Source organism: Miniopterus natalensis, chromosome 18, assembly GCF_054644295.1.
Source record: "Miniopterus natalensis isolate mMinNat1 chromosome 18, mMinNat1.hap1, whole genome shotgun sequence".
NCBI lineage: Eukaryota > Metazoa > Chordata > Mammalia > Chiroptera > Miniopteridae > Miniopterus > Miniopterus natalensis.
Genome location: NC_142098.1, coordinates 12,708,813 through 12,722,182, shown reverse-complemented (window position 1 = coordinate 12,722,182; position 13,370 = coordinate 12,708,813). Strand labels below are relative to the sequence as shown.

Here is a 13,370-nt window from a genome sequence, read left to right as displayed (position 1 = left end):
TATAGTTGTATACCTGGGGCACGTCTGACCCCAGGCTCCTGAGCACAGAGCACGCATGACAGTGTAGCATTTATATACCTACAGTTACAGAGCCATCACTATGTACTATACATACACATATATCTTTAAGTCACTTAATGTTCACAAATGATGTGCATTATTCCCATTTTACAGATAAGCAAACTAAGCCTTGGCAAGGCTGTGTAATTCATCTAAGGTCAGCTCAATAAATGTCACTGTGTTCCAGCCCCCAGGCAGTCTGACTCACATGCTTGTTTGCATCTACATCCTCAAATGCCACACCCAGCTGCACTTGATGATAAAATTTTAATTTACTACGTCAATTTTTAGTGTGTTGTCAAATAAAGGGATTTACTCTATTTATACTTAGGTGAGCTTTAAATCATTGCTAAGTGCTCTTGGCAGTTCTAGTTACTTTATTCCTAGTATGGAGTAAAACCATGAAGTTCAGGATCTTATTATATATATTTAGCATTTAATGGGTAAGTCAAAGCAAAGATTATTTCTATTTTAGAATCCCTGTGTTAACTGATGCCACTTTATTTTTCCAGAGTTCAGGTGTTGGAGGTGAGGCAAAAAAAAGACACTTGGGCCCTAGATAATGTCCTTGTAAAGTTTATAGATGAAGGCAGGACTGGACTCGTCACGAGAGATCAGCTTCTGCATCTCCCAGAAACCTTCTACACACTGCCTCCGCAAGCAGTGGAGTTTATTGTTTGTAGAGTGAAACCTGCTGACAATGAAATTGAGTGGAATCCAAAGGTGAGTTAGTTTGGCTATTTACAGTTTGTTGACTTTAGAATATATTTAACCCAGAATGTACACTGAATTGAGGTTTATTTGAATTTGGAGTATTGGGTAAAATACTTCCTGTTCCTGAGCAGAGAAAGCACGGTCTACGTGGATCTGGAGGCTCTCAAAGCCACCCTGCATAGACCAAGCTCTGGACCAGGCACCCTGGTTTGTTGGGGGGATTGCCATCTTTATCATCAGCACTCACAGACTTAGAATTGGTGTAAAGTTTGTATCATGATAAGATAAACTGGTTGTCAGCTTAAGGAGAAGAAACAGTGTAAGAACCTACACAATGGAGACCCCTGTCGAAGGGGGACATGGGTGATGACCACTTTCTGGAGAGGCCAGGTAATTCCCTTGGGGTTGGGAGGATGGGCAAGGAAGGAAAGAGTCTAGAAAGACTCCTAAAGAAAGGGACATTTCCTCTGGGCCCTTTTGGATGGGTGTTTAGGATGTCACCAGGTAGCCCTGATGCAGGCCAAGTAAACAACATGGGCCAAGACATGGAGCACAGAAAAGTGGTCCGGGGTGGGCTCACATGGTAGCCCAATGTGGGCTTCAGTGGCTCTCACCACCCGGAAGAGGCCGGCACAAAGTCCTCATCACCAGAGCACGGAGTCCTTCATAGTGATGCTTTGATCTTTCAGGGAAGGTTACATTTACAGGATACGAAATAAGCCACTGGAGTTGGCAAAGTAAAAACTGTTTGGTTATACACAAGGTTGAACATTATTCAGGAAATACATATAGGTGAACGTTTCCACAGTACAGGGGAACGCGCAGCCTTACTGTAGTGAGTTTAGTACAAGTAGCCTTTATTAAATAGCAGTCTTTTTTCTTCATGGCAAGTATTTTCTGAGTGTCCACTGTGTGTTAGTGCCGTGTGTGTTCTGGGGATGTAGCCATTAGCATGAGAGTCATGGTCCTTGCCCTCAAGAAACATTTGATCTGTCATGATTGACCACAAGTGTTTCTTGAAGAGGAGCCTTCTGTAGAAACAGGGACCTTCTCCTGTGTGTGTGCTTTCAAATTAACTTACAGAGTTCAAAGGAGGTGGAAATAATCCTATCACAATGGGCCAGCTTCCTCCAGTTCTGCTTTACTGGAGTTAAAATGTGTCTGACAGTGTGCAGATAGGCCTCAGCTGCTGGGCCCTACTGGGAGGAGTATAGGGAACAAGACCAGGGCCCCTCAGTTCAGGGCCCCTGATGCAGGGCAGCTCTGTGCTGTGCCTCCCTCCCCTGGGGCAGCAGGAGCTCATGTACTTCACTCCCTTGGAGCTTCCAAGGAAATAAACATCCACACCTTGGAGACAGGTGGACAGTTAACAGAGGCGGTGGGGGCACGTAGCCATGGTAGGAAGCACGCAGTGTTGGGAATCCAGAGGCACAGAGCCCAGCTTTCCCATCTGTCCTTATTAAGCTCCACTGTTAGTCACTCTTGTTGACGAAAGAGTCATGCTGGCCTCCATAACCCACCTTGTGGTTGGTTGTGAGGCTCTGATGAAATGCATGGAAGAGTTTTTTGCACACTACATAAACAGAATGAGGTATTTTCTTCAAGCGTCACATAAATTACTTTGATGTGTTTTTCAGGTGACCAGGTACATTCATCATAAAATTATTGGGAAATTGCACGATGCGAAAGTTGTATTGGCTTTAGGAAATACAGTTTGGGTTGATCCGATGGTAAGCATGCCGTTTTCTTACAAAGAATTTGTGTCTGGAGGAGCCTCTAAAATAGTACAAATATTCTCACCTATAGCTTGAATAAGCATTGCCTCACATAAATGGAGGCTTATCTGGAGCTCTGAGTTAGGGGGAGCTTTTTACATGTTATTTGAGCAATAATTTGATTGTAGGTTTTTGTTTAAGGGAATCTTTTACCTTGTAACCCAGTGCTAACAGGTGTGTGTGTATTTTCACACACACAACCAAGACAGAAGCTCCATGAAGCTGTCCTTACTGTGTGTGACAGCCTCTAATGTTTACAGTTCTGTCTATTCCAATTTTTCAAGTGTTGGTTGTGCACCATTAAATCGGTTTCCCAGTCCTCTGTCCATGCAGGTGGGGGCCCTGGGGTCAGTGGCAGCCATCTGTCTAGTTGTAAATGAGCTTAAAGTCCCAGCATGTGATTGGTAGTGTTGAGGGTTCCACTCCTTGGGCCTTCAAAAATAGGTTCTCAGTTTCTGTCTTGTTCATTCACCGAATATTGATTACCTAATGTGTGCTAGGCAGGACCTGTATGGGGCACTTGAGTTCCTTTTGTGAACAGAGACTCCTATCTTGTGGAGCTGGTTGGGGGAGGGCGGCTGACCATGAACAGGTCTCAGAGCATCCCCTCTGACGCCGGCACCGTCTCCTCTCCGTGCCCCAAGACCTCTACTTTTCAATTCAAAGTTTTTCTCTGTTAGACTTAAGTCTTAATTGTGATGATCATTGATAAGATTTAAAGGACTTCAGTTTGGAAAGACTTCTGCTGGAAGTTAGTTTTATAAAATCAGAAATGCTTTAAAAGAATTTGGGCTGGGTATGAGATTTAAGAATAATTAAGAGGAGAAGTTACTTTATTTGTTTATTTTTTTCGTTGACCCTCACCCAAGGATATTTCTTCCATTGAGTTTTAGAGAGAGTAGAGTGGGGAGAGAGAGACACATATTGACTGGTTGCCTCCTGTACGCGCCCTGATCAGGGCTGGGGATCAAACTTGCAGTCCAGGTATGTGCCCTTGATGGGGAATCGAACCCTTGACCCTTCAGTGTGCAGGCTGACACTCTAATCACTGAGCCACACCAGCCAGGGCAGAGGAGAAATGATTTCTAGAAGAGGAGGTGGAGATTACTGGTTGATGCTATAATAGTCAATATTGTGGTTCTTTATTGGAGAAAAAATGTAAACTTTATTAAGAAGTAATTTTTAAAACTATAGCTAAGAGAATGAAGGAAAAAAAGAAGAAAACCCACCTCCTGGCAAATATGCTTCTGCAGCTCTAGCGTGTAGCAGTGTCCATGGCACGCTGGAGGGAGACAGGGCCACGCCTGCTGCCTTCTCCACCCAGACCAGCTGGCTCCATGTGTGACGAGAAAGGCTCTTCGCCAGTCCCAGATGGGAACACATCCCCAGGGTTCACTTAGGATGGTGCCTCATGCAGTGCCAGCCTAGCCCACCTTCCCCCTCCCAAGAAAGGGATGCCTAGTCCTGGGCGCACATCTCTCGTCAATAGGAATCGGACTGTTGCAGATTTTGATGTTTTACTTAATTTTGTGTAAATTGAAATGGGTGAGAGTGTTTGGGTTGCAGAGAATACAAGTGGAGGGAACTGTCCAGAACACAGGATTCAGGGCTTTGGTGCCTTTATGGGCACCTGGAGACTCCAAGCTTTAGGCTCTTCCTTGTTAAGAGAGGTAAAAGTACTGGAGCAAAAATCAGAAAAATCTAGGACTCGTGTGTGTGGTTACAGCATTATAGGTTGGCCTCATCTGGGGTTCTAGTCTAGGGTTCGAACTTGACTCCAGCCCAGACCTGATTGTATTCTGCAGTGTGGGACTGGCCTCTGGGAGGTTTTGATGTGACCTTGGTTTTAAAATGATCCGGATGTGAATGGGAGGCCCTAGCATATTGTGGCATGTGCCCAAGTGCCTTCAACATTACAGAGCTAGATCCAGAGGCCTGTGAGCATGCTTGTGATTCATTTAAAGTTCAAGGTTTGATTCCTGAAAATGTTGCATTTTTTTCTTTGATTCAAGGTGCACGTTACAAAACTTTCAAATTTGAAAACTTCTGTCATTGATTACAATGTTCGAGCTGAAATTTTGTCAATGGGAATGGGCATTGATAATTCAGAACATACAGAACAACTGAAAAAATTGTATGAAGGAGCTAAAATACAAACTGTTGAAGAAAGCCTGAGCCAAACCCTGTAAGTGGATTTTGTCTCCCTTTTGGAAGAGCTGCTTTGAGGGAATATAACTCACAAGTGTTATAGGCATTTTTTTGAAATAGAATAGTTTAGCCCTGGCCGGTGTGGCTTAATTGGTTGGGTGTCATCCCATGCACCAAAAAGTCGCTAGTTCGATTCCTGGTCAGGGCACATGCCCAGGTTGTGGGCTCAATCCCAGGGATGCATGCAGAAGGCAGCCTATTGATGTCTCTCTCTCACATAGATATTTCTCTCTCTCTTCGCCTCTCCCTGTCTCTGAAATCAATAGAGACGAATAATAATAATAATAATAATAATAATAATAATAATAATAATAATATCACTACATACCCACCAGAAATGAGAAAAGGAAAATACCAAGTGTTGGCAAGGATGTGGAACAAAAGGCTTTTAAAAACTTGACTAGTGTGCTATTATTACATCTAACAAAATTATCAGTAATTTTATAAATTACATGTGTGTGTTTTTATTGTGTTAATGCATACATAACAATTTCTCCTTTTTGTAATTGTGGTAAAATACACATAAAAATTTGTCATTGTAACTTTTTAAGTGTAAAATTCAGTGGCGTTAGTCACATTCACAGTGTCCCATCTCTAGACCTTTCCATCACCCCAAACAGAAACTCTGTGCCCATTAAACAGTAACTCCTGTTCTCCTGTCCCCCGTCACCGGTAACCTCCATTCTACTTTCTGTCTCTATTAGTTTGCCTATTCTGGGACTATATACAACATTTGTCTTCTTGTGACTGGCTTATTCCATTCAGCATAATGTTTTCAAGGTTCACCGTATTGTTGCATGTATCAGAATTTCAGTCCTTTTTGTGGCTGAAAAATATTCCTTTGTTTGGATGAACCACGTTTTGTTTATCTGTTAGTGTCAGTGGACATTTGGCTGTATGAATCATGCTGCTGTGAACGTTGCTGTACAAATATTTGTTCATGTCCCTGCTTTTAGTTCTCGTGTATACCCAGAAGTGGAATTACTGGGTCATGTGTTTGATTTTTTGAACTGCCAAACTGTTTTCCACAGCAGCTGCATCATTTTACATTCCTACCAGCAGTGCACGAAAATTCCCATTTTCTCCACAGCCTCACCTAGAAATCAGCCCGAGGTAAAGTTTAAGGTCTTCTCAGGACTTTTCTGAGCATCTTGCCTTGGCACATGCGTGGCTTTCTGAGCCCCCCCCCCCCCCACACACACACACAATGTACTGCTTTTGAATGTTCTAATTTCCCAGTGAATCTCACCCCAGCTTCTCCTCTGGGTTAAATGGTTGTGTGTCTCCATGCCTGAACCTCCCCCCACCTCTAGGCATCTGTGGTTTCAGCTTTTTCAAGCAGTGCCCACTGCTTTCCTGCCTGTGTGCCAAGGTCTGTGAAACAGACAAGCATGTGGCATCAGCCCCTCGGGTACTTCCTCAGACAGGTGAGAGTGGCCTGCACAGTGGTTCTCGAAGAGCCTGCTCTGCTCTCTAGTTTGAGAGCAACAAGAATCAAGTGCTGCCTGCTCCAGACCCCATGCCAGGGGGCCGGGCAGAGGGAGTGAAACACCACTGGCCCTGCCTCCGGTTTTGAAGCTGGATCTTTCTTGGTGGGCGTGTATGGGCAGCTGTAAGCCTCTGGCTGTTTTGGGAGCTCCTTCACCGTGGGGTCAGGCGGCTCCCCAAGGTTCTTGCCGTGTTCCTGTGGGGAAATGATGGGAACGTGGAGCTTGCTGGTTTGTCATTTTGCTCTGCGTGTGTTTTGGTAGCAAGATGCTGGGATATTTCTTCAGTCCAACTTTGTTTCAGTTGACCTAATGAACAGACAAATACTTTTAATTAAAGTTGCCATTTTAAAGTGTAAATATTGAGTGTCTGCTGGAGGTACAGTAGTGACCAACACAGGGGGGTCAGATGGTGATAAGGGAAGGGAAGCAAATTTGCATAGAAAGGAAGGTAGGGCAGCCTTGAGGCCAAGAAGGTGAGCAGAGACACGGGGGAGGCATGACGCAGGCAGGCACTGGAGAGAGGACTGAGGGAAGGCTGGTTCCAGGAACAGGGAGGGCTGTACAGTGACTAGAGCAGCAAACGAGGGAGAGTACAGGAGCGGAGGTGGGAGTGGCCCTGGAGTCAGACCTGTTGGTCCTGTGGCCGCTGCAGGGATTGGGCTCCACTGTGCGGAGGTGGAACCATGCGAGGGTTTGGAGCAGAGAAGTAACTTAAAAGATTCTTGGCTTCCGTGTTGAGAATAGCCTGGAGTGGGGGACAGTGGCTGTGCCGAGTTGTGGGCAGGATGACAGTGGCCTGGACTGGGGTGGTTTTGTGGAGGTGGTGAGAAGGAGCTGGTTTCTGAATGTATTTGTAGTGAGCGTGTGGTCTCGTGGAGCTTTGTCAGCAGTTCCTGGGCGTCGAAAGCTGGGATGCGTACAACAGCCCTGAAGGAGTAACAGTCCAAGGACTGAGCCCTTGGCCTCTAGTGTTGAGAGGTGAGGGAGCCGTGGGGACACTGGAGAGGAGCCTGGGAAGGGAGCAGCCCACAGGGGAGAAGGAAGCCTGGGAGAACAGTGTCCAGAATGGCCAGTGAGGGAGACAAAGGGACTGCCACGGGCTGTGCCAGAGCCACTGAGAAACCAAGTGAATAAGGACTTGGGAGCTGACCAGTGGATTCAGTTTTGTGATTATTGGTGACCTTAGAAGATTCCTAAATAGCTCCTGGAAATAGGGCAATTTCATAAAACATGGCAAAGATGAAAATATAGTCTTTAAATACTTTAAATACTTTGTACTTTAAGTTTTTAGGGTTTACTATCTTGGTAAAATTGGGTACCTGTGGGACTAGGATATGTGTTGCTTTCTACACATTTTCAGGGAACAAAAATTGCTCCATACTTATAAGAGATTCTTTCAAAAATGAAGACATCATTACAGCTTAGTAGATTTAATCAAAACCGGGATGGATCACTTATCTGAAACACACCCATTATGAGCCCAGCTTCGTGCAGAGCACTCTGCTGGGTCCCTGTGCACACTGACTTGTGGTTGTGCAGGAGTCTGCAGAGGCAGCCCCCTGGGAAAAGGGGCTCCATTTCAGGAGCTGCACTGGGACGCTGTGTTGGTAACCTGGTCAGAGTGAGGAGAATGGCACCGTTCTTAAAGCAGATGGGGAGAGAGAACAGACTTGGGACCAGGAAGATCTGGAAGCCACAGGGCTTAGTGATGGACAGAGGAGTGTGACTCCATGACTCTGAGCCCTGATGACTGAGGATATTGGCATGGTTGGCGGTTGCAGGATGTTTTCCAGAGCAGCTGGCCTGCGGGAGAGGAGACACTGAGTTGGTTTTGGACCTGTTCCGTTTAAGGTGGTTGAAAGTATGAGCCTAAAATTCCAGAAAGCACTGGGAGAAGGCTCTGCTCTTCAGCTGTTGGAAGAGAGTCAAATCTTGGTGAGTGTGTGAGGAGGAAGGGGCATCCCAATAGGTGAGGGTCTGATGAAGGTGGTCAGAGCCATGGTGGAGGAAGAGGGAGAGCGAAGGAGGGCCATTGCTGCACCCCTGGGAGAGGACGAGGCCTGAGGAGGGTCCCTGCCGTGTCCTGGTGGTTAGACATGGGGCACTGCCCTCCACCGTCTGGGCAGTGCCACGCTGCAGGCTTTGTGAGTGCCAGTCAGGTCCCCTGGAGACACGCACACCCCTTCCCCGCAGCAGTAAGCCCTGCAAGGCTGTTTGTTGCCTGCCTTTCTCTTCTGGCTGGGAAGTTCCTGCAGTGAGCCCAGTTTTACCTGTCTCCTCAGACTCAACCTCACCTTTTCTGTCCAGGGTACCTTCGTCATCAGAAGATGCCTCCTGTCTGCAGAGCACACAGCAAGAGGACAGGACTTCAGAAAGAGGTGCTGACTTCGGGATGAACTCAGAAAACCAGAAGCATGGTTGGTTATTTAAAAGATGGTTAACAAAATCATTCTTATAAATTTTTTGCCTTTAGATGAATTATAGAGAAGGTGACTTAAACTGATATTACCCAGCTTCCTATTTTTGACAATTCAGCTTCCAGTGGCGTTTGTTTTTTTGTAACTTTTTCCTTTTTATTATTTGAGGTATAATGTTCATTCAGTAAAATGCATATATCTTAAGGGCACAGCTCATCAGATCTTTTACATGTGTGTATGTCCATTAACCAGGTCAAGTTACTGAATATTTCCAGAGCCCAGCAACCTTCCCGGTCTGCAACCTTCTCCAGTAACCACTGTTCTGACTTCTGTCACCATCACTCTGTGGCTTCTTTATTCAGTCCTATGTCTGCGAAATTCATCTAGATTATTGTGGAGTGGTAGTGGTTTTTATTGCTGAGTTTATGCTATGCTATGGATATACCACAGTTTATCAGTTCACGTTCTGTTAGATGTTGAGATTGCTTTCAGTTTTTTATTATTCAAGCTGCTTTGGACATTCTTTGGATGGAAGCTTCAGATATTTTAGATTGAAAAGTTTAGTTGCATTATTTCATCAACAATTTTTTCTAATTTTTTTTGCAACTGTGTACTTGGGTTTCTATGAAATTTATATGCTTAGAACTTCCTCAGCTAAAAGTTGGATAAAGTGCAAACAGGTACATATATGTGTGTACATTATGGAGTTACATGTAATAACCTACAGGAAAATTTGACTTTTTGTACAGAAACTTCACCTGGAAGCATGGGAGATGCTCCCATGAACAGAACTACAGAGCCCCTGCAAAGGTATGTCCGTCGTCCCCGCGGCCTGCTCTCCTTCCTTAGCTGGTGAGTGGTGAGGACTTAAGCCTTTTCCTTTCCCCCCAGCTTCCACCCACAAATAAAATGGTTCCAAAAAGACGACGTGGTCATACTGAAGATAAGAATCAGGAATGTAAAGGATTACAAATGTAAATATTTTAGCGATAGAGTCATTTTCAGGTAGGTTTATGGAAATCTCACAAATTAAACTAGAAATAACTTCTAACATTTAGAAAAGCTGACTTTCTTTCTTTTTGTACACCTAGTGCCTGGGTAGGAGGAAAATTTTATGTGGCTGATTTGGAGCTGCATGCCAGCATCGTAAAAGATGACTGCAGATGCGTAATTAAAGGTGACGAGCCCGTAATCACTCTCAGGAAAGAGAGGAGGGAGCCGTGGCGCACCTTGCTCAAACAGAGGGTGAGTCGGAACGAGCGTGGCTGGTCTTGGCCCGAATATTTTATTCTCTGACTTAATGTGAACTGTTACGTTGGACAGAATCCTAATGTGGCTTTTGATTTTGATCACTGGGAAGAATGTGAAGAGGAGAGCCACTTCTCCAAGGGTAAGAGGGGTGTCCCCAGTCCCGAGAGGGGGTAGGTCCCAAGCGCCATGGGGTGGACGTACCACTCAGCCGATTTGGGGATGTAGCCTCTGTGGAAATAGATCATGAATGTAAAGCCCTTAGAATTACTTTTCTTCCTTGGTGCTAAATGTTGTGGCTTGAGGAGGTATCAGCTCTTGGTGATAAACGTACCTTCTCATAACACTTCTACAGGTAATTTTCCTAGGAGAAAATTTTATTTATAAGCAGGCAAATTTTACCTGCTCATTTCTTACCCCAAAGTAATGAAACTATAAAATATGTCATGAAATAGATAGAGAGAACCCAAGAGACCTTTCCGCACTGACCAAAATAATGGGAGGGGGAAAGATTTGCTAATTAGTCAATAGCTACCATATATTTTAAAATAATATCTCTTTCAGTTATACATCCTAAAAATCTGTGCTGCAAAGTGGCAGAGGTGACTGAGAACAGTGACCAAACTTCGGAGGGTGATGACAGTGAGAGTGAGTAAGGATGTACATCGGAGGCGTGACCAGAGAGTGCACAGAAACGACACTGCTGTGTGACTGAGAGCTAAGAAAACGAGAATAATTCAACCTTTTATCACTAAGTGTCATCTTGTGGCACTGAGAGTAGTAAGGGTGAGAAATTCTGAATCGATTTAAAACTGGGCTATAGGCCCTGGCCTGGTAGCTCTGTTGGTTAGAGCATCGTCCCGATACACCAAGGTTGTGGGTTCAATCCCCGGTCAGGGCACATACAAGGGTCAACCAATGAATGCATAAATAAGTGGAGCAACACATCGATGTTTCTTTCTCTCTCTCCCCCTCTCTCCCCCTCTCTCCCTCCCTCTCCCTCCCTCCCTTTCACTTCCTCCCCATTTCTTTCTAAAATTAATAAAAAAGAAAAATGGGCTGAAGATGAGACTGTGAAAGGAGGGTGGAAGCAGAGACAGAAAGTAAGTGCTGGTCTAACACAGGCCCAACTTCCCTGGGCTGTCCTGCTCATTACCTCGTGGGAAGCCCATCCCGACAACCCCCCGTTGAGTGACAAAGAGCACCTGGTAAATTCGCATAATGAACTGGACTATCTGGAGCTAGTCTGTTTTGTTTTTTTCATTTAAACCTACCTTTGGTACATTGCTAAAAACATCTTGTGTGTATACATGGAAGATTCCATCCTATAAATCCATACTCGGGAGTACTTAACAGAGCCTTTCGGCCCTGAGTTAGTTGCAATTCAGCATAACCGTCTGTAGAAATACTTCTCGTTTTCTTAAGATACTGATAGCTACTCCGACAAGCTGCCTTTGTATGAAGATAGTCCAAGATGAAAATGGGGTGGCCTTGGCAATACCAGCCAGACCCAAGGTTTCTGAGGACCCTCTGGACCTGCAGAGCTCTGGGTCAGAGGGACAGAGGCTTCCCTTCAGTGGAAACTAAAGAGGACCTGTGGGGTGCCTGCAGGTAACCCCCAGGACACCTGGACGTGGTGACCCCTGAAAACATTCATGACCCCATTCTGGGACTGTGGCACCCAGGTTCACAAGATAATCAGGAGGAATGTGTAGTCACTACCCCTTAAATGGGAATGCCCAGAGCCTGACTTTGTGTGTTAATTGGAAAAGGTAGAAAGGAGAGCTGGGAAATGTCAGCACGGTGCCTGTCTTCATTCAGTGTGAGTCTTAGCCTTGCCGGGAGGCGGAAAAGCAGGTTGCTAGAACAGGACTGTGTGACTTGCCCCAGGGTCTTTATTCTTTTATACATCAGAAAGCACAGATGCTCAGGTTCATGGATATCCCAGGTGGAAGCCACCGTTTGAAAGAGAAGTAAACTCTTGTCACCAGGCTGTCCGTGAGCAGGTTTGGATCACACTCTGGCTCAGTTTCCTCATCTGTAAAACAAGACCTGCTCACCACACAGCCCCTCCTAAGAGGTGCCCCAGAGCACTGCTGGTGGGGGCCTCTGTCGGAGGTGGCTCCGAGCTGGAGGTCAGACCACTGCCCTTTGCAGGAGGACAGGAGCACATCCCTGCTGCAGCCCCAATTCCTGGAGCTAAATCGGGCAGGCTTTTCAGGAAATAGGAAGTTCTGTGTCCTGGCTGGCAAAGGTTTTGACTGCTGAGCTCTTCCAATGTCCTCTTGAGATGTCGGTTTCTGTAGATACAGCCTCTGCTCCTGCTGGGGGAGGCCTTGGGGTTGGCGGCCAGGCTTCCTGAGCTGCACTGGCTTTCCTTGGGCTTGTTGGCCACCTGTGGTTTTTGCTCCATTGTCTTGTGAAACATAGCAGATAATAATAGCAAGTAATGGAGCTGCACAAAGGCGTGTTTCCCATGTACAAATGCTGGGGGGCCTGCTCTGGAAGATGGAATACTCACTCTGATGTGTGGTTCACAAACAGCTAAATGAAAATGCAGGGAAGGCCCTGTCCAGGTGGCTCAGTTGGTTGGAGCTTCGTCCCATGCACCAGAAGGTTTCGGGTTTGATACCTGGTCAGGGCACGTGCCTAGGTTGCAGGTGTGATTTCCCGTCAAGGCGCTTACGGGAGGCATCTGATTGATGGTTCTCTCTCACATCCATGTTTCTCTCTCTTTCTCTCCCTTCCTCTCTCTAAAATCAATGAAAAAACAAAACATGTCCTCAGGTGAGGATTAAAAAAAAAATACAGGAGAGGGGCTACACCTTAAACTAATCTTCATTTCTTTTTTCAGACATTTATATTTACTGTTTGACGTTCTGAGTAACATTTTGTAGGACATAGAACACTGATTAGTGAAATGTAAACAGTTACTAATTGGTTATTATGTACTGATTCCAAGTTTTGGGAAGATTTCTGAAATTCGAGGTAAAAGTACTTTGTCTTTATGCTTCTAAACTTACTGAGTTGAGTGATGTCTTTTGAAGTTATAGCAATAAAGTCACAATGTTTTCAACAGGAATGTTACTTTTTACATTTTTTTTAGACAGCATTTTCCCAGAGTGCCAAATGCAAAATAGAATTTTGTTCCCCTTGCTTTCTGGTTTGACTAAAATGCCAGTGAAGGCTGTGGGGGAGCTGGGACGCCAAGCACCGACTGCAGCACCCTCCCGGCCCCAGTGGTCACACTGCAGTGGGGCCTGGATATTCCGCCTGGGACAGGCCTGCCATGTGCACCCAGGTTAAATATGGGGGTGGCACTGATCTTGGGAGGTAGAAGGGTAAGTAGTAAACATTTGTACCTAGGTATTTAAAAAATTTGTTTTAATCAAAGCAAAAGTTTCACCAATTTTATATAAAAAATGTGTATACTTTTTTGATCACTGAGTTTAAAGAAT

At 45.3% G+C, this 13,370-nt stretch overlaps 1 protein-coding gene across 1 annotated transcript in view; it reads left to right on the top strand.

Annotated features, from left to right (window-relative positions):
* Positions 1 to 10,568, top strand: part of TDRD12 (tudor domain containing 12) — a 63,060-nt gene extending 52,492 nt beyond the window's left edge. The window contains exons 23-31 of the mRNA XM_087827491.1: positions 573 to 783; positions 2,412 to 2,504; positions 4,562 to 4,734; positions 8,555 to 8,664; positions 9,414 to 9,474; positions 9,556 to 9,669; positions 9,756 to 9,909; positions 9,988 to 10,054; positions 10,477 to 10,568. Coding sequence (XP_087683617.1) covers positions 573 to 783; positions 2,412 to 2,504; positions 4,562 to 4,734; positions 8,555 to 8,664; positions 9,414 to 9,474; positions 9,556 to 9,669; positions 9,756 to 9,909; positions 9,988 to 10,054; positions 10,477 to 10,568 — 1,075 coding nt within the window. The remainder of the gene's footprint in view (positions 1 to 572; positions 784 to 2,411; positions 2,505 to 4,561; positions 4,735 to 8,554; positions 8,665 to 9,413; positions 9,475 to 9,555; positions 9,670 to 9,755; positions 9,910 to 9,987; positions 10,055 to 10,476) is intronic.
* Positions 10,569 to 13,370: the final 2,802 nt, after the last annotated feature.